This window comes from Martes martes, assembly GCF_963455335.1.
Source record: "Martes martes genome assembly, chromosome: 12".
Taxonomy (NCBI): domain Eukaryota; kingdom Metazoa; phylum Chordata; class Mammalia; order Carnivora; family Mustelidae; genus Martes; species Martes martes.
In genome coordinates, this window is record NC_137900.1 from 10,835,148 (window position 1) to 10,854,062 (window position 18,915).

General features: G+C 45.3%; 1 protein-coding gene across 3 annotated transcripts in view; it reads left to right on the forward strand.

The window, feature by feature from the left end:
• TJP2 (tight junction protein 2) overlaps nt 1-18,915 on the forward strand; it is an 88,569-nt gene that overhangs the window by 13,033 nt on the left and 56,621 nt on the right. For 2 of the 3 annotated variants that reach the window (XM_080819861.1, XM_080819863.1), the window contains exon 1: nt 5,687-5,841. The exons of the other annotated variant lie outside the window; for it this stretch is intronic. In XM_080819861.1, the coding sequence (XP_080675987.1) occupies nt 5,782-5,841 (60 nt within the window). In that variant the 5' untranslated portion in view covers nt 5,687-5,781. Of the gene's footprint in view, nt 1-5,686; nt 5,842-18,915 lie in introns of those variants that run through there. 3 annotated transcript variants of the gene reach the window in all.

The following is an 18,915-nucleotide window of genomic DNA, read 5'->3' on the forward strand; positions in this document are numbered from 1 at the left end:
AAATAGCACTGTAATAAGATCTCATTTTTGTTTAAATTATTCTGGTCTCTGGGGGTAGTTTTGTAGCTAGCCTTTTGTCTATATCTGCATATATCTGGAATTCACCTAATGTTGAAGCTGGTTATTAGGATTTTAGATGATTTTTACATTTCTTTGTGCTTTTTTGAACTGCTTTGAATGCTTTATAATGAGCATCTCCCCCCGCCCCAAAACTCACTGGTGTAAAAAATGAACAAAACTGAGGGGCGCCTGGGTGGCTCAGTTGGCTAGGCATCTGCCTTCGGCTCAGGTCATGATCCCAGGGTCCTGGGATTGAGCCCCACATCAGGCTCCCTGCTCAGCAGAGAGCCTGCTTCTCTCTCTCCCACTCCCCCTGCTTGTGTTCCCTCTCTCCCTGTGTTTAAAAAAAAAAAAAATGAACAAAACTGAAAATAGTTTTCTTGACCATGGCACAATATAAAGAGTGTTACACCCAGTTTCCTGAACAGAATAATGGCTGTGTGAAAATTGGCATTGCCCTTTGAGACACTAACACGTGGATAAATGAACATTTCGGAAAGTGGCAAAAGGGAGACAGCTTTCTGCTCTTCCTACATAATTTTAAGATACAGGAACAATCCTGAAGACAGAGACTCTGCAAAGTGCTTGTCAGTGAACCAGAAACATAGTGTTTCCAAAGGTAAAGCAAGAGTCTTGAGTTGCCCAAAAGGTTGAGGTGAACCTTTCTTGTGGATTATCATGCACTCATCTTTTCATTTGTGGGATTCTTAGTGCTGGAGGCTACCTTGAAAATAATTTGCTCTCTCTGCAATGTGTACAAATCTATGACTATTACAGTTGAAGTGGACTTTGTTCCATATTATCACATTTATAGGCTCATCGTAGATCTGGATGAGGAGAATCTCAATCATAACTCTGTTTTTCTGTGGGGTTTGGCGGTCATGAGAGAATATATGGTACTAGGCGCGGTTCCATACCAGGTGCTTTCACTAGAAACTTAGGAGTTGGGATACTTAGGGTAGCTAGTCACCCTGACCCTCTTCTGCACCACCCCCTCCACAAAGAGAAGACTTTAACAAACTTTGAAAGTGAACAAGAGTGATATTAAATAAGAAAAAGTGAAGGCATGAAGGGCAGAGCAGAACTTTCCATGCCTTTCTCCTGGAGGTTACTTTAGGGCCTGTGGCAGGTGCTGATGGAAGGAGTCTTCTCAGTGAACATGCATGGTTAGTGGGATGGCTGTTTGTGGACTGAGAAGGGTGAGGGAGGCCAGCAGAGAAGAGGCCACTGTAGGGGAGGTGAGGGCAGGCCAGGCATTTCTCCTGACAGGTGCCCCTCCCTGGGGCAGTGTGTTAACTGTGGCCTCTGCACGTTAGTCATACTGTACTTGGGCAACTCTCCCGCCCTCTCATCATTTGTTTACTTGGTTATGTCTTCATCACACTGTGAGCCAGGCCCCCAGTATATAGCGTCTTTGTCTTCTCCGTACGTGCCCCAGGGTACGTGCGAGGCGTTCAGGAAATGTTTGTTGTGGAAAAGTGGCTCCATGATTGCAGTCAACCCTTCTGTGTAGAGGCCGACTAAACTGCTCAGTTACCCTGTCAGCTTTTCAGTGTCGGATCCCTTTATTCCCGCTTAATGACACGTCATAACTGTATTGTAAAAATAGATGTATATATACACATATACGTGTGTGTATGTATGTATGTGTGTGTGTGTGTGTCTAAATCTTAACATTCTTGAGGAAATTTGATGAAAACTGTTTAGTTAATCACATTGATTTGAGGTCTTCTGACCAACTTGTTATAAAGATCTTATACATTGTAATGCATACTGAAAAGTATTGAAAAACTGTGCCTTACACAAACAGCATGGTACAAACAATATACAATTTGAAAAGAGAAAGACACAGTCCTATCCTCTCCTATCCTGTCATCAGATCATGTTCCCATTTGCTTTCCAGTTCATTTATATGGTTTTCATAGTTTCTTCATTGTCATCGTAGGGTAGATAAGATTGTGTTCTTTTTCATTGGTTATTATATCATCATTCTCCTTGTTGCCAGACAGACTTGTAATTTTAAATGATAGCCCGCTATACCAATTCGGTCGATCTGCTGTAATTCAGGAGCCCTCTCTTGTTGGACATTGATGGTTTCCATCCTTTATTATCCCGACTTGGCGTCCAGTGAAGTCCCTCACCTCCCGGTCAGCCATGGGAGTCTGACCTCCAGTCTCATCTTCCCACGGAAACAGCTCCGGCCCCGATGAGCACTGGTTCTCTTCTTGGTGAGCATCTTCTGTCCTTACCTTAACTAACCTCCTCATTGGTGCCTGCTGTTGGCTAGTCTCCCCTGCTAGAAATTCACTCTTCCTTTGACTTTGTGGATACGGCTCTAGAGAGGTTTTTCTTTCCTTTTCCTCTTTGGTCTCTGCTCAGGGCATTTGAGCTTGCCCCCTAATATTGGCATTTCCAGAGATGGATCCTATCTTTTTTTTTTTTTTTTTTTTTGCCTGTCATAATAAAGGTTATTATGAAAACAGGCTGCATGGGTCCTCTCTTTAATCCTCTGCTGCTTCCATCTACGTAGTGTCTCTGAATAGTCTCACTTCCTCCCCCGACTTCAGCTTTCTTGATACACTGACAATTCTCGGATCTCTTCCTCCATCCCAGAGCTCTCTACCCAAGGACTCATCAGTGACTAGTGCATAGCACTCCACCTGCATGACCCACAGCCTTTGAAACTCAGTCAGTCCTTAACTAAACTCACCATCTTTCCTCAGGCCCCTCCCAAGATCTGCTCCCCGCTCCTGCATTCTCCACTAGAGATACCGTCATCTACTCAGTTAAGCCAGAAACCTGAGAGGCACCTTAGACTCACTTCCCTCTTCCTTACATCGTTTGTAATCAGGCAGTCAACCAGCCTGCTGATTACACTCCCTTAATTTCTGAGAAGTGGCTCCTTTTGGTCTAACGCTGCCCGATAGTCATGTCATCTCTCACTTGCCTTCCCACAAAAAAATGCGTTTTTTTTTTGCTGGTCTTTTCATGCTTACTGACACCCCTCACCCCACTCCCACCTGCCACATTCATTTTCCTCCAGAAGCTGACAGAGTGATCTTTATAAAACGCCAGTCTAATCCCACTTCTACAGTGTTCATAGGACAATACAGCCACTGCCTGCCTGGGCAACCTCACTTCCTGGCCCTGAAGAGCGAGTTCTGTGCCCCTTCGTTCCTTGTTTCTCCGTTTGTATTTATTCCCTTCTCCTGGAAAGCTTCCCCCTCCTTTCTGTCTCAAAAACTCCTTCCTGTAACCAACCCCATGTCTGGAAAGCCTTCCCTGAACCCCATCTGGGTGAAGAACCCCTCCCCAAAGTCCCCTGAGCTTTCCAGAAATCCCAGCACTTACAGTTTTTTATTACTTATTGAGTGTCTGCTGTAATGGACTGAGATCCCCAGAGTGGGAGCCTAAGTCTTTTATCAGGGGGTTTAACTTCATGGAAGAAGTTCAGTGATCGTTTGATAGCATTTCTTGGGAGAAGCAAATTCTGGGAATGGGGCTCAAATATGCAACCCACATGTGAAAAATATGTACTGTTAATTCCTTCTCCACAAAGTTTATTTATAACTGCCACCAGCAATGCTAATGTACTAACTGAACCATGTTTTTCAACAACTATTTATTGTTAATCTGTGGCAGGCACTGTGGCATAAGAAGAGTATTTCCAGTATAAGACTATTTTAGTATATGGAGCAGTGTAGTCCAATAGAGCTTTGTGCAGTGGTAGAAACACTCCATGTCCGTGCTGTCCAGGATGGTAGCCATTAGCTGCAGGTAGCTACTGAGCACTGGAAATGTGACTAATGTGACTAAGAAACTGAAATCGTCATTTCCTTTAATTTTAGTTAATTTAAATTGAAATGTATTAAATACCTACACGTGGGAAGTGGTTATCATACTGGACAGTGCATCTCTAGAGAGAAAAAGGGAATCATTCAGCAGATGTTAGTGCTACGTTCTGGATTCCTTTCTTCCTTTTTAAATGCTAATGAAAGCTCACGTCACTAAGGTGTGACCAGTTCACAAAAGCTATCACAAAGGCTATTGTTTGTCGGCACTACCTAATTTGGGAAACATTTTTTAAATCGGTGCTTAGGTCAGGAGAGTAACACCTTACATCAGGAATACTACCCAAACATCTAGGTCTGGAGGCTTGAAGGGATGTGGGAAATGTTACTCACAGTGCTTTTTATCCAGAGGCATACACTTAGCTAATCCAACGGAGTCCAGAAGCCTGACACTTTCAGAGCGGCATCTGTTGGACTTGTTTTTCCACATAAACTGCCAAGCTTGTTTTGATTAGGCAGGAAGTGAAGCAATTTTTCAGGGAGAGAGCCCAGCATCTGCCTCTCGTCAGCGGGTTAGACCAGACCTTTTACCTCTTACCTTCCACTTGTGAGCCTAGGCGGAGTTTTGCTTTAAGGGAAAGGAATTTTAAGGGAAGAGCAGGGCGGTTCCCTTAGATTTCAAACCCCAAATTATTTATATTATATACATATAATGTAAATATATATATATATTTTAAAAAGATTTTATTTATTTGACAGAGAGAGAGAGAGAGAGAGAGAACACAAGCGGGGGTGGGGGTGGGAGAGGGAGAAGCAGGCTTCCCATGGGGCAGGGAGCCCCATCTCAGGACCCTGGGATCATGACCTGAGCAGAAGACAGAAGCTTAACATCTGAGCCACCCAGGCGCCCCCCAAATTATATTTTTAATCAGTGTACCTGTTTTGAGTCTCCGAATAATTTACATGTCCCTAAAGTAAGGAAACTTTTACTTCTCTTATGCAGTTCTTTGTACATAGGCCTCTAAAACGTAAACGTACTGAGTCGAATTAAGTAGTAAATCCCACTGGATAAACATTTGTGACCTACAGTTGCCTTTTAAAAGCTGACGATGAGAGGTGTTCGTCTTTTTATTGGAGTTGTTGGAAATGTGTCAAAGAGATAACCTCGAGTATTTCTTCCTCGAAGTCATGTTTTATTTAACACGAACATCCCAACACCCTCGGAATTCGGGTCATCAGGTGCTGAGCTGAGAAATGTGGGGTACAGAGCCGTGTATGTGTTGGCTGGCTGGGCAGGCCTCTAGGCAGGGCAGAAAACTTTGGGGTTTCCCCTCTTCTTCCTCTCGGAAGAGAGCTAAAGAGGCGCCGCAAACCTCTCCAAAAAGTGTTCCTACCGGATGCGCAAGCGACCTCAAAGGCAGAGCCTCGGGACAGACAGGCCGGCCGCAAGCTGCCTGCTGCTGGCCCAGCGCTTCCCCGCGCGCGCCCGGAGCCGGAGCCCGACCGGCCGGCCGAGTGCGCGCCGCGGAGCGAACCATCGCGCCGCCTGGGGCGGGGGGCAGGGCGTGGGGGCCGCGGGCCGCTCGCACCTCGGGGTCCCCCTGCCGCCGCCGCCGCCGGCCCCTCCCGCCCCTGCCGGAAGTCGCCTGTGAAGCGGCCGGTCGCGGGGGCGTCGGGGATTGGCCCTGCGAGCCCTCCCCGCACCCCCCGGCCGCGCGGGGGTGGTAGCGGCCCGTTTGAGAGTTTCCCGGGTCCGGCGGCTGGCGCAGAGGCTCGGCGCTGCGCTGCGGCAGGGGGCGGGCGGCGGGAGGAGGGACAAAGGGTGCGCCCCGCGGGCCGGTCGTCCCGCAGCCCGGGCTTGGGGTCCGAGGACGGATCGTCTGCGCGGACAACGAGGAGGAGCGGAGCCCAGGCGGGACTTGCGCCCGAGATGCCGGTGCGAGGAGATCGCGGCTTTCCACCGCGGCGGGAGCTGTCAGGTTGGCTCCGTGTAAGTGCCCTCTCGAGTCCGCCCGGTTGGGAGAAAGGTCTCGGGGAGTGAGCGTGGGAGCGCGTGGTGGGCTTCCTGGCGCGCGCTAGGTAGCTGCTACCCTCCCACCTGAAGGTGAGGCCGAGGGCAGGGGGTAGATTTCAGCCGGCCGGGTGGCGGCTCATGGCTTCCGAGGCTCTTGGATCCTTTTCTCTCCTCTCTGAAGTCGCTCTGGTTTCCGATTAAGCCTCCGGGAGGGTAGGGGAAACTCGTGAACTCCGTCCGGGGTCTCTGCCACCTTGAAGGCATCTCGTCCTGCCTGTTGTGGAGCTGCTGCGTGCCTTTGTGTTTTCCTTCTGTTGGAAACCACAGACTCTGTTTGATGCAAAGTTACAGGCATGTGTGTGTGAGACAACTCTGACAACTCTTTGGAGCCCGGGAGCCTCATTTCCCCTTTTAATCAGCTGCCTCTGTAATGCAAGTAAAAGTAGGTAGGGACTGGAGATGGGGTTTTGGAGGGAGCCACAAAAAGGGAGGGATGAATGCCTTCTCCTCTAGTATTATCTTACCTGTCACCATTCCCTTTCTTTTATGTCTTCATTTGTCAAGTTTCCGCTTTTACACAGTAGTTTAAGTTATAAATAACCAGGGTTTGACTGCAGGGTTTTAACATTCTTGATATGTGGCGGAACTTGGGAGTGGATACTTCAGGGCTTAGTAAGGGAATACAGCCTCCCACCTCTATTTTAGCTTCGGTTCTTAGGCAGCGCTGCCTCCGTGGTGGCTGTCTGGTCTGACTAATAATGGATGTGGTTTCTCTGCGGTTCCCAGCGGAGACTCAGCCCATCACAGAAACTGCCCTGTGACTCCGCACGCCCTCCCTCAGCTTGGGGAATCCTAGTACAGGGGAAAGAGGCCCTTTGCTTCACATCTGGTGGTCTGTGCTGGGTGTGCCGACAGTCATTTGGGAGAAACCAGCCCCGAGCTGTCAGAATCATTCCTGGGAGGGACTGTGTGTGTGTGTGTGTGTGTGTGTGTGGACATCACCCACACCCGAGGAGGAGATGTTTTAAGTGAGGAGTAGGAGTAGTTGCAGTTTAGCATTTAATATCTTTCTTGGGCAGTAGGGGTGTTTGAGAATGCGGTAGGGGTGCTTAAGAGTGTGCCTCTGTTACACTGTCTTGTAGGGAAAGCATGCATGTAATTAAGAATGATAAGTTCCGGTTAGAAATAAGAATGGGATGCTAAGGCTTCTCCTCACCTGGGAGATGAGAGAAGGGGTGCTTCACTCAGGCAACAGTGGCTTTTGAGGTGTTTCTTGAACTTTTTTCAGAACTGCTCCCAGAGATTGATGGAGGGGGATTTCTTTCCTTGCAATGGCTGCTGCCACTTCTCACAACCACACAGCTTATAACCAGCACCTGCCTACCTGGGGTGGTCTCTGTGAGGGGTACAAGATGAGCAAGACTCAGTGTCTGCCTTCAGGAGTCTGTCAGAGCTGAACATTTCAGACTGTTGAGACTGTGGACTCTGCTGGGATACCTGTGGCTGGGGGCGCGGTGGGGGTGTGGCAACACAGAGGCGAACTGTGCAGTACGGAAACACGGGCAAGATGGGACTGCCTTACACATGCTCCCTTTAGAGATTCTTTCTGGGAAGAAAGGGCCGCATTTGAACAGGTACCTCACAGCGCAAGCCAGTAAAGAAGATGGGCGAATAACACACCCACCTCATAGAGTTGAGTGAGGATTGCGTGAAATGTTGTTAGGGTGTTGGGCATGTGTGGGTGCCGGGTCATAAGAACCAAGGCAGGTGCTGAAAGCTCCAAGTGCTGGGTCCTGGGAGGTAGGATCTAGAAGTACAGGTAGGAGGTACCATGTAGGTGTCTAGGCAGGAGCCGAGGTAAACAAAAAGAGTTGCTCACACTCTTGAAAGGCCTTGAATGCCAGTAAGAGAACTTGGGGAGGGGGACTGGGGGGGGGCGGAGTCCTAAAATCCCAAATGTATTAGTGACTTGACTTTCCCTGCAAAGAAGTGAACCAGTTTCCCAGTAAACACTTCACCCCACCCCCTAAACAGGGAATATTACTATTTTTGAGGCACAAAAATGCCTAAGACCAATGAATTCTAACCTCATCAGCCTGGGGAATTCCATTTGCAAGGACTTCTGCCTACATTTGTTTAACTTTTGATCTAATTCTTTGTACACTGACAAAAGGTTACAGCCAGCCATTTATCTTTTGCAGAAGTGCCTGGGAATGCAAGGGGGATGTAAAAATCCCTGCAGTGGAGTTTAGAAAGGGGTTCTCTTCTGAAGTTACTCTTTTTTAAGAGACAGGTGAGTTCTTGAAACTAGGCGGGGCCACTTGAGTCTTGTGGACAGTATTATATTCCATAGTTGACAAAGTCATGCAGATTTGGGCGGGGAGTTGGTGGCGGTAGGTAGGGGTGGCGGGGGTGGGGTTGGCGGGTGTGGGGTTAAGAGGAAGCGTTAGTAATCACAGCTGAAACTTTCAACATAACTCTTACCAAGAATATGAGCCATCAGGGAATTCCTTGCCTAATCCCTAAAGCAAATCCCATTAAGGAGTTGTGGCTACAGATTAATTTATCTAGGTTGAGAGCTGGCTTCCTATGAAATGCCTCATTGATTAGAGTCTGAGCAGTAATGGGGGGCCAACTATTGTTGGCCAGATGGCCTTGGACTCGCCAGCCTTGGTGCTGAAAGGCATTTTCCATTGACGATGATTTGGGGTATAGTAACAGGAGGGTGTGACTGATGCGCATGTGTGTGGGGAATCCAATTGAGGGACAGAATGATTATCTCAGATGTTTTACTGAGCTAGTTTCTTGCTCCTAAATCCAAGGATTGGGGTCAAAAACATAGAATCAGAGGTCAGATTTAACACCTATTTAGGGGGTTAAAAACTCCAGAGTTTTTGTGAACTTTTTGAGGTTAAGAAAGAAATCTCACCTTAAACTATTTATGGCCTAGTTCACCCCAAAGGAATTTTTACGATGACTCTTGTTAGCAGAAGCTGATATCGCTACCAAATTTATGAGGGTCTAAGGTGGTACTACCATTAAAATTTTTTAAAAATACCATGTAACAGCAGTGGAAAGAAATTTTCAGGCACTCAGTCCTAACATTAAGTACTGTCGATCGCTAGTTCCAGGTTTGAAGGGTACCTGGGAAATACATAACGCTGGCTAACCTGGTACAGCACCTACACCACCGACAGCATTCCATACAAGGCAGAGCTTGGAGTTGCTAAGAGTCTGCTTTCACTTTTTCGGCTTGATTGGGAAACGCACCTATAACTTGGCCTCTTGCTTCTAGAGCCCAGCAGGCCAGCGAGGCCTTCCCATGACAGTGATGGTTTCATTCTGTTTTTAAAGGGTCTAGAACCTCTGTCATCTGGCCATCCATTGCACCAGCCTTGATAACCTGTGAGCTCAGAAAAGAGACTAAATACTGTCCTATTGAAAAAAAAAAAAAAACCTGATATGCTGATTAAGCATTTTTTCTTGCCCCCCCTTTTGCTGTTCCTTAAACAGTGTTTTCTTTTTTTTTTTTTTTTTTAAAGATTTTATTTATTTATTTGACAGACAGAGATCACAAGCAGGCAGAGAGTCAGGCAGAGAGAGAGGAAGGGAAGCAGGCTCCCTGCAGAGCAGAGAGCCCGATGCGGGGCTCGATCCCAGGACCCTGGGATCATGACCTGAGCCGAAGGCAGAGGCTTTAACCCACTGAGCCACCCAGGTGCCCCTTAAACAGTGTTTTCTAAAGTGTGCTACACAGACAGACTTAAAGGTGGCACATTATTTTTCAGTTATTTTGCATGAATATTGTGCTCCAGGGATAAATATAAAGACGGCTACCGAATTCACTTGTTTCGTGGATAGGTTGTTTAGAATGAGGCCTGTATTAAGTAAAAGAAAGTTTGATGTAAGAGAAATAAATTTTAGGGTTGAGTGATAGGAGAATAAGGCAAAAACTGTGAACACAGCCCTTGAAATCTGCACCTTGGTAGTACTTTTAAAATGTGAGTGTGATGTTTAGTTATGGAGAGCTGCGTATACCTTGACCACACCTTCAGGAATGCCAGACAAAGTCTGCTGGTGTGACACCTGTGATGGGATGGACTGAAAATGGAGGCAGTGCTTCGGCACTGTAGGGGACATCACTGTGCTCTGGAGCACAGCTTGCTCTCCTAATCTAGCACTGCTGGAGAAGGCAGAGAACCAAAGAGCCTCACATGTAAATGCACCTTATTTTTATTATTTTTTAAAGGTTTAATTTTTTAAGCTATGTCTACACCCAACGTGGGCTTGAACTCACAACCCCGAGATCAAGAGTCGCACACTCTAGCGACTGAGCCAGCAAGGCACCCCAAAATGCATTTAATTTTTTAAAAATGTAGCTTATGTTGGTCTGTAAAGTAGGCTTTAGCTAGGATTGTAGAAGTCTTGCGGTTTAAAAAAAAAAAAAAAGTAACCCTGCCGTGACCTAGAAAAATGAATAATTGGAAGTTCATGGTCATGGTAGGTAAATAAAACCAGAATAGAAAATACTTTGTTTCCGTCACCAAAATCCTTAATCGTGTGTGTGTGCGCGCGCGTGCACGCGCACGCACACCTTTTACGTGAAATCCTAAACCTTCAATTAGTAACTTGTACTTTAGTCATTTTAAATCCACACAGATATTTGTTTAGTGCTTCTGCCAGATGGTTACAGTTAAATCAGGTCTTTAACCTTAAAAACATAACGCAGTGTTTCTTAATCATTTATACACCTTGTACTTTTTTTTTTTTTTAAAGTAAGCTCTATCCCACAACGTGGGACTCGAGCTCAGGACCCCAAGATCAGTAGTTACATGCCTACGCACTGAGCCAACCGGGTGCCGCCACACCTATATTTTAGACCACAGCAATATGCATTTTTGTAATAACATTTATTTTAACTTTCAGCCTAATATTTAGCCTAATTAAAATATTCATGGCTTATAGTTTCTGTTTCTATTTGTCTTCTCTCAACATTTCATTTGTGTGGGAGAGATTTGGTGGGGGCGGCACAATTGCTAGGAGTGAATAAAGTATTTGTATTTTAGGAAGCTGTATTGACAAAAAAAGTTCAAATTACACCATTACTCATGGCAAAGATCTCATGTCCCATCCTTGAATGCATGTGTTTTCCAAATTTTACCTATGTGCATATATAGAGATGGACTTCAGAATTAATTAATAGGGCAATTATTATTTTCTGTTGTAGAATTTAATCAGCCATGTGAATATATGCATTATGTTCACAGGAAAAAATGGCACCTTTTGAAAATTTAATTACAGTATGCCTCATTTGATAGATACTGTGTGTATGTATGAGACTAAATATATAGTTATATATTTATAGTTAGGGACAAGCCAGAGGCATTTGGAGGGGGATATATGTAATACATTGTAAGACAATTATTGGGATAGTTAGTCTTCCTGGTAGGTAACGTTATTAGGCTGTAATTAACAGATAATGATTAAAGTCCAGTTATGTCTTTGCCATTGTATTAAAGAAAAGCTTTGGTAGAGATGAAAGAACACTGCAGATACTCTACGTTTTGTCATTGGAGTTGAAGGGGGACAGGGGAAATAATGCTTTCGAATCATCAGTAGGGATAAATGAACTTCCCTCAGACTTGTAGCTTCTAAGACCATCGTTCCTCTCAGGAGGAAATAACAGTCCGAATGTGGCTTTGTTGGGAACCATTTTTTGAGAGCCATTTACTGTCACAGCAGTAGAGGCAGCGTTCCTAGTTCTCGGTTGCGGGGTTTCTTTTGTGCCTTACGTAGTAGAGCACCCCTGAGGCCCTGAGTCCGTTTTGGGAAGGGGGGTGGTGTATGCTGTAAGAGGAACCAGCTCATTTTCAGTCTACAGAGGGCCATTTGCAAATATGTCTGGCAAAAGCAGAATGAAATTATTTGAGGGAATTAGTTAGCAAAACTGACCGTTTCTGTTTCTGAAGAGAATGACTCCTTTAGAAGGAATGTCCCTGTGAGCTCATTTTTAGAAGCCTGGTTCCTCCCTTACCCTTCTTCACTCAGCTGAATCAGTTTCCTTCTTGCCCGTGATTGGTTGGTGCGCACATGCCAGTCTTTATTAGAGCCCTTATCATGTCTGCTCCGTGCCAGTCACTTCCGGTCTGCCGCGAGCCCCTCCTTGGTCTGAGTCATGAGGGTAACCCCAGAAGCTGACCTGGCCCCAAACATATCCACTGAGTGTACCACATTGACCCGACTGGATCTGGGGAAGGCTGCTGTTGAATAAAGAATTGAAGACCCACTGGGAAGCCAGAAGAGTGGATTCCTGACATTTACATAGCGCGTGCGTGGACAGTTGGGAGTAAGGAGGAAACCGGTAGAGTTCTGTACGGGCCTTTTCTGTAGGGCCTTTTCTGTAGTGCATAAGCTGTGGCAGCTAGCTGGGTGGCGGCAGCTCAGGCCCGTGGATGGAAGTTTCTGTGTAGGGAAATGGGGGGTTGTATTTGAAGTCTTCTCTGGTGCTTAACCTCTAAGCGGTTGGGTATAACACTGAGAGAACATTCCAAATTCTGTTGGTTCTTGTCTGAAAGTACTTCCATGCGCCTTAAAACACTTGCGCTTGTTTTCTGTTTTTTTTTCTTTAAAGAAGAGGGCCAGCGGATTTTCTCTGAAAGATATTTTTCTAAAGAACAGGGAACTGGGCGCCTGGGTGGCTCAGTGGGGTAGGCCCCTGCCTTCGGCTCGGGTCATGATCTCAGGGTCCTGGGATCGAGTTCCGCATGGGGCTCTCTGCTCAGCGGGGAGAAATTTAAAAAAATATAAATAAACAAATAAATAAATAAATAAAATAAAGAACAGAGAAACCAGAAGTGGCAGTAGTTGTTCAGCTCCTCAGCTTCCGGGGCAGATCTGTCACTCAGTTGCAGCTTAAATAATGTACCGCCTGAGCGTGTGCCGTGTGCTCTTCTCGCTCTGCGGCCGAGCCAGGGCCTGCGGTCATCCTGCGTGGCTTCTTGAGACTCGTTCTTCCTCTTTCTTCTTCCCCTCCACTCTTCCCAGGAAGAGCTGCCTACTGGGAGTCTCCCGCACCCCCTTTTCCTCCTGTGGCCTTCTGTCTCCGAGGCCTCGCTGCCTGGAGCAGGAAGCAAGGCAAGGCGGGCCCGGAGTCGGGAGCCCGGTCTCCGCAGATGGGCTGAAGACGAGCCTCCCGCTTACAGCCACAGGCCCTCATCGTTCACCGACACAGAATCACTGTCGCTCGAGCTTCAGCGTCACGTCAGGCACTTCTGAGTTTCTCAGCATAACTTGAGGCAGAACACTTTGCCTCCCTTGGCTGGTCTGTTTAGTGTCTGCGTGACTTTTAAGAGGGGAGAGAGATTTGTGGCATCTTAGACACTCATTGAGATTTTCCAGAAATGGAACTGGAAACACTGGTGCTTTTCCTTCTGGTGTTATCGCTGGGAGTCTCAAAACAGGCAGGCGACACGCTGAAATGAAGAGAAGAGGCACTGGGCTCGTCTTGAATACCGGTGGCTTTCTTTCTAGCAGATCAAATCTGAATTTTAATCAGAGGTGTGGGAGTAGTATTTATGTGTATACTGCTTAAGTATAGTGTTTGCAGGTGTCTTTCCCCAAGTCAGGAAGAGGCAGGAGAGGTGGACTCAATTTACCAAAGAACGGGGTTAAAAAATGTGTGGGAAACTGAGAAAAATTTTCCCGTAGAAACAGTGGTATCCAGGGTCTGTCCTTGCAAGCTTGCTTACTCATAATGAAGCTTTTTTAATCTTGTTGTTTTTCTGGTGTTTTATTGAAGTATAGCTTGCAGTAAAAATGCACAGAGTCTCAAGTGGACAGCTTGATAAATTTGTTTTCGTTGTGGTAAGGCACATCACCTAGGATCCACCATTTTAACCATTTTAAAGTGTACAGTTCAATGGCACTGAGTGTACCCACAGTACTGTGCGGACACCACGATCTGGTTCAGAGCTGCATGAACACTTACATGAATGGAGCCACTTGTGTCGTTGCCACCTAGACCAAAACACAGGACTTTCCATCACTCTAGAAGCTTCTCTCTTGCCACTTTTTCTGTTACCACCCCACCCCCAAGGGAACCTCTTTTCTGACTTCTCTCACCATGGGATAGTTTCGGTTGACTTTGAGAGGATCTGTATTAATGAAGTCAGTATTTTGTGTCTGGCTTCTTTTGCTCAACATAACTGCTGTGAGAGTCATCCGTATTATGTGTGGTTCAGCAGTTCTTGTTCACTGCTGAGTAGTTGTCCTTTTACATGAGTTCCCCAGTCTGTTTACCCGTTCTTTTGATGGATATTTAGGTTGTTGCCTGTTTGTTTGTGTTTTCCTGTGATGACTAAAGCTGCTAGGGAAATCACCTACACTTTGCTTTGTGGACTGAATTCCTGGGTGTAGAATTGCTGGGTCGTGTGTTGGGGACATGTTTAACTTTCATTATGCCACTCTGAAGTCAGGCACATGTGGGTATGGATTCCTTTGTCCTGCCACTTGCTTGCTCTACCTCAGGCAATTTACTTTTCTCATGTTCAGTTTTTCTCAGCTGTAAAATGGGCACTCTGTGCCTGATCAGTCAGGGTTCAGTGAAGAAAAGAGACATCATTTTAGCTATTTCAAGGAGAAAGGAACTTAATGGAGAGCATTAATGCCTACAAAACAAGAGGCTAGGGGCGCCTGGGTGGCTCAGTGGGTTAAGCCTCTGCCTTCAGCTCAGGTCATGATCTCAGGGTCCTGGGATCGAGCCCCGCATCTGGCTCTCTGCTCGGCAGGGAACCTGCTTCCCTCTCTCTCTGCCTGCCTCTCTGCCTACTTGCGATCTCTGTCTGTCAAAAACAAAACAAAACAAAAAAAACCCCCCAAAAACAAAAAAAAACAAAACAAGAGGCTAGAGGGACAGAAACCAAGGGCCCACCACTGGCTTTCATATTTGCCCCCCAGCAAGTTAGAAAGCTGCTCTGGTCCAGAGCCAGGACCTTGGAAACACCCTTCCAACTGCTCAGTTTCTGCCGTGCAGAGGGGGCTGAAATAGTAGGGAACTTAGTGACAACTGCAAAGCTCAGGTCTGGCAAATCCGCTTTGCCTGAGACTGCTGCTATAGGAAAGAAGAAAACAAATGGCATCTGCTTTCCTTCCTCCTTCTCGATCTTAACTGACTGCACCATGTTGGCCAGGGGGCCGGGGGTTTCTGGCCTCTGGGAGTAAGGGAAGATGAGTGCCACCCAACAAGAAATGGGATAGATACCTCCTGGCGTTGCACTTGCAACCTAAGTGGCAGTGGTTATAACTTACTAGTATCATCATCATTACAGAAAAACATGATGCCAAAGCAGTCCTAAGACCGCTCTCTGTAACACACATTCAAATCTTTAACTTCATTACAGTGACCTGCCGGAGGATGGAGGCTGCTGTAAGACCTGTCATGTAATTGTTTCTCTGTAGGGCCTCAGCGTCTTTAGCTACTGATCTCTGATTCTAGGTACTTTTCTATATGAGTAAGCTTGAGAAGTTATAATTTGCAAGCCTACCAATTAATGCAGAAACTGAAAGGTGACTTAATTCTAAGAACAGCTGCTTTGATACATACTTTATGAAAATTAATGAGTGTGGCTTTTTTTTTTGAAGTCATTCTGATTTGTTAGTTTTTAATAAAGTAAAAGGTGGTATATAAATCTTGTCGACAGGTGGGCTAAAAAGGATGTTCCCTTTTTCTGTCTTTATTTTTCGACAAATGAAATGGAAGGAGATTGGAAGGAGATTAGATTTTTATCCTGTTTGGTGCCTAGAATCTCATGCTGACAGCACACGCTAGTCCACTGAAACATTTGGCAATAGTGACTGTCCTATTTCTAGCTAGTATTATGAAATTTGAGCTACACTGCATTGCTCTTGAGACATTTAAACATCTTGAATCAATTGAATCAATTTTTTACTTTCCAGGGACCTTACTATTATTGCTTTGAAGCGGGCTGGCCAGATGATTTATTGATTAACATTTTATTTTAGGCTTTTATCTCTAGTGCTACTTCTGAAGGCTCCTTGCAGAAAAATTTGAAGCGACAGGAACGCAAATAAATATTCTAAGTGCCAAGATAAGTATGACCAGGAACTTCATTTCAGGCACTGGTGTAGCAGTTAGAGTGAGCTGGCTCTTTGCAAAGTTTGCTTAAATTTGATTGTGTGAGAAATACATTGACAGAATCCCATTTTATCTCTTTTTAACCAGATTTACCCAGTCGGCCAGGGCTAACAATAGATGTCCAAACAGTTTACAGTGGTTAATACAATGGACAAAGGGTTTCACTGTTTGGAGACTGGAAAAGAGAGCTGATGGGGAGCTTCTTAAGGGCACTGACCTAATTCACTCCTTCAAGAAAAATGATTTAAATATATATGTATTCTGATCCCAGTGTCTATTTATTTCAGCTAGTAGTACTGCAGCCTCAGGAAGGGTCGTGTGGGGCTGCTCTGTGTGTTTTGTAAAAGTACAGCCTTTATTTTTATTTGACAATGGCCTTTAGAATTTTTTTTTTTAAACCAAGTTCTGGCATGAACTGCTACTCCACAAAGGTTAGGGAATTAAGAAAAGCAACCGAAGTCACACGTCACCCTCCTTAGTCCTGAAACCTCCTCACATTCAGGAATTTTAGTCATGCATTTTTTTAGAGATAAACTTCTCCCTGAGCCTTTCTTCTGTAAAATGTGGAAAAACAGAACTGGGTTAAAGATAAAGTTAGTTCAGGCATTGCTAAATTTCTGAGTATTGTGTTTATGATTTACTTTGTCCAGAAAACATAAATTGCCAATGCCTTTGCTGTTTATTACCATGAAATATTTGTAGTCAGTATGTACTTCCTCAAAGAATATCTCTCACCTATTAATAGAACAGGAGCAAAGAAGAATGGGTAAAAAAATCTCATTGGGCTTAGTCGTAAGTTCCAAGTAACAATTGCATTGTTGTTCTAAGTGCTGAGTGTGATTGGATGATCAGATATAAACGTTGACCTGACTGGATTATAGCCCAGCCCTGAACGGTCCTGAAAAAAAAAAAAAAAAAAAAAAAAAAAAAAAAAAAAACTGCAGTAACCTATCACTTTGAACAGTTACCACTTGTTCTTTTGGCTTTATATTTGGGATAATAATTTATGCAGTGAAGTATCCTAGAAACTGGGGTGCTGTCATGTCTGTCTCTTTCACCTGTTTCAGTTTGGATATATTGGCTCTATTTGTGAGGTCCACTACATGGATATTCCATTATCTTCGTAAGAAGTAACATAAGCTTTTTTTTTTTTTTTTTTTAAGATTTTATTTATTTATTTGACAGAGAGAGAGATCACAAATAGGCAGAGAGTCAGGCAGGGAGAGGGGGGGAAGCAGGCTCCCTACTGAGCAGAGAGACTGATGCGGGACTCGATCCCAGGACCCTGAGATCATGACCTGAGCCGAAGGCAGAGGCTTTAACCCACTGAGCCACCCAGGCGCCCAACATAAGCTTTTTGATTGGGATGAGTTTAATCTAAATGAATGCTTGGAAACGAGGAACTGCAAAATAGAAGTCCTCAAGTAGATCTAAGCTAAATTTCAGTGCATATGTTTATCTTTTCAGAAAAGCAGGGTGTTTTCACGGAAACCTGTGTTCTGCTGAGTGTTGAGAGGGGTATCAGTGTCAATGTTGGGGGCTGATGATGAGTTCTTGAGAGCAGGTCTAGGTCTTTGCTTTCCTAGCCCAGACATAGCACAGGTGCTCAGGCGGTGGAGGAAGGTGAGAGGAAGACAGTAGTGCAGTTAAGTCTCAAAACAACTGAAATGGGATCTGCACGAGTGTGCATTGTCTCCCTTTTCTTACTGTATTCCCAGCCCAGCAAAAAAGCACTTTGCATGGGGTTTGGAGTCTGTTGAAAACAGCAACATTCCATCATTGGAGCGACAAATCTACAATATGTGTTCGTAGAGCTTGTCCAGCAGTTCTGAGGCCGTGTCCTTGATTTCTACCACTGCGGGTGTGCTGGGGGCAGGCTCTCTCTGCTCAGTTCCCGAGTGTGCAACAGAAGTCCTGATGTTTGTGAAAAAATGCCTAATCATGAGGGAGCCCAGGGCACCAAGCGAGATGCCCTGCGTTTTGCTCTGTACCACTGAACTTCTCTTAACTTTCCTGTAGTGAAGCGAGGGAAGGAACCATGCGACTGACAGAGTGTTAGAGCCTTGGTGCGGATCTCACTGACTAAGCCTGCCTAGTTGGGGGTAGGTGTTAAAACCTGATTTGATAGGTAGGGAAGCTGTTTCGGAAATGTTAAGTGATTTGCCCCATGTCACACAGTTTGTGTGGTAGGCAGGGCATGTGGGCCGAGGCCCATGTGACTAATTCAAAACCAGTAGGTTTCTTTCAGCTTTACCTGCCTCTGCTTTTCAGAACCAGATGGGCGGAGACATAATGGGAGAAGCTAAAGGCCCTCTGTTGATTTTTAGGTGTTTAAACATTATCATTGAAAGTGTATAGAAGTTTTTCTCTCCAGGGAATCATCATTAGTAAAAATGACATATCTAATTTTTTTTTTTTTTTTTTTAAGAGAGAGCCCACGCGTGCTTGGGAGTGGGGAAGGGGCCGAGGGAGAGGGATAATCTCAAGCTGACTTCATATGAGCTGTAGAGCCCAGTGCAGGGCTCAGCCTGATCCCTCAACCTGAGCTGAAACCAAGAGTCTAACGCTTTAACTGAGCCATCCAGGCACCCCACAATAATACATCAGTGTTTTTAAGAGATGTTTTCATTTTTCAATGACTTGTTTGTGTTCATTACTGTATGGGATCTCAAAGACTCTAAAATGAGTAAGCACAGCCTTATAGGGAACTAGATTATATAAACAACTAGCTAAAACCACAATTTATTATAGAAATATTAGGAATATGTCCTGTCTGTGAGTCTTTCTTCCAGTTCACAGCCATTAGTTAGAAAGGACTATTATCCCATCAGCCTCCCCCCTCAAAACAAACCCGACCAATTGTTAATGTCAAGAAAAACTTCTTGTGGCTATGAAGC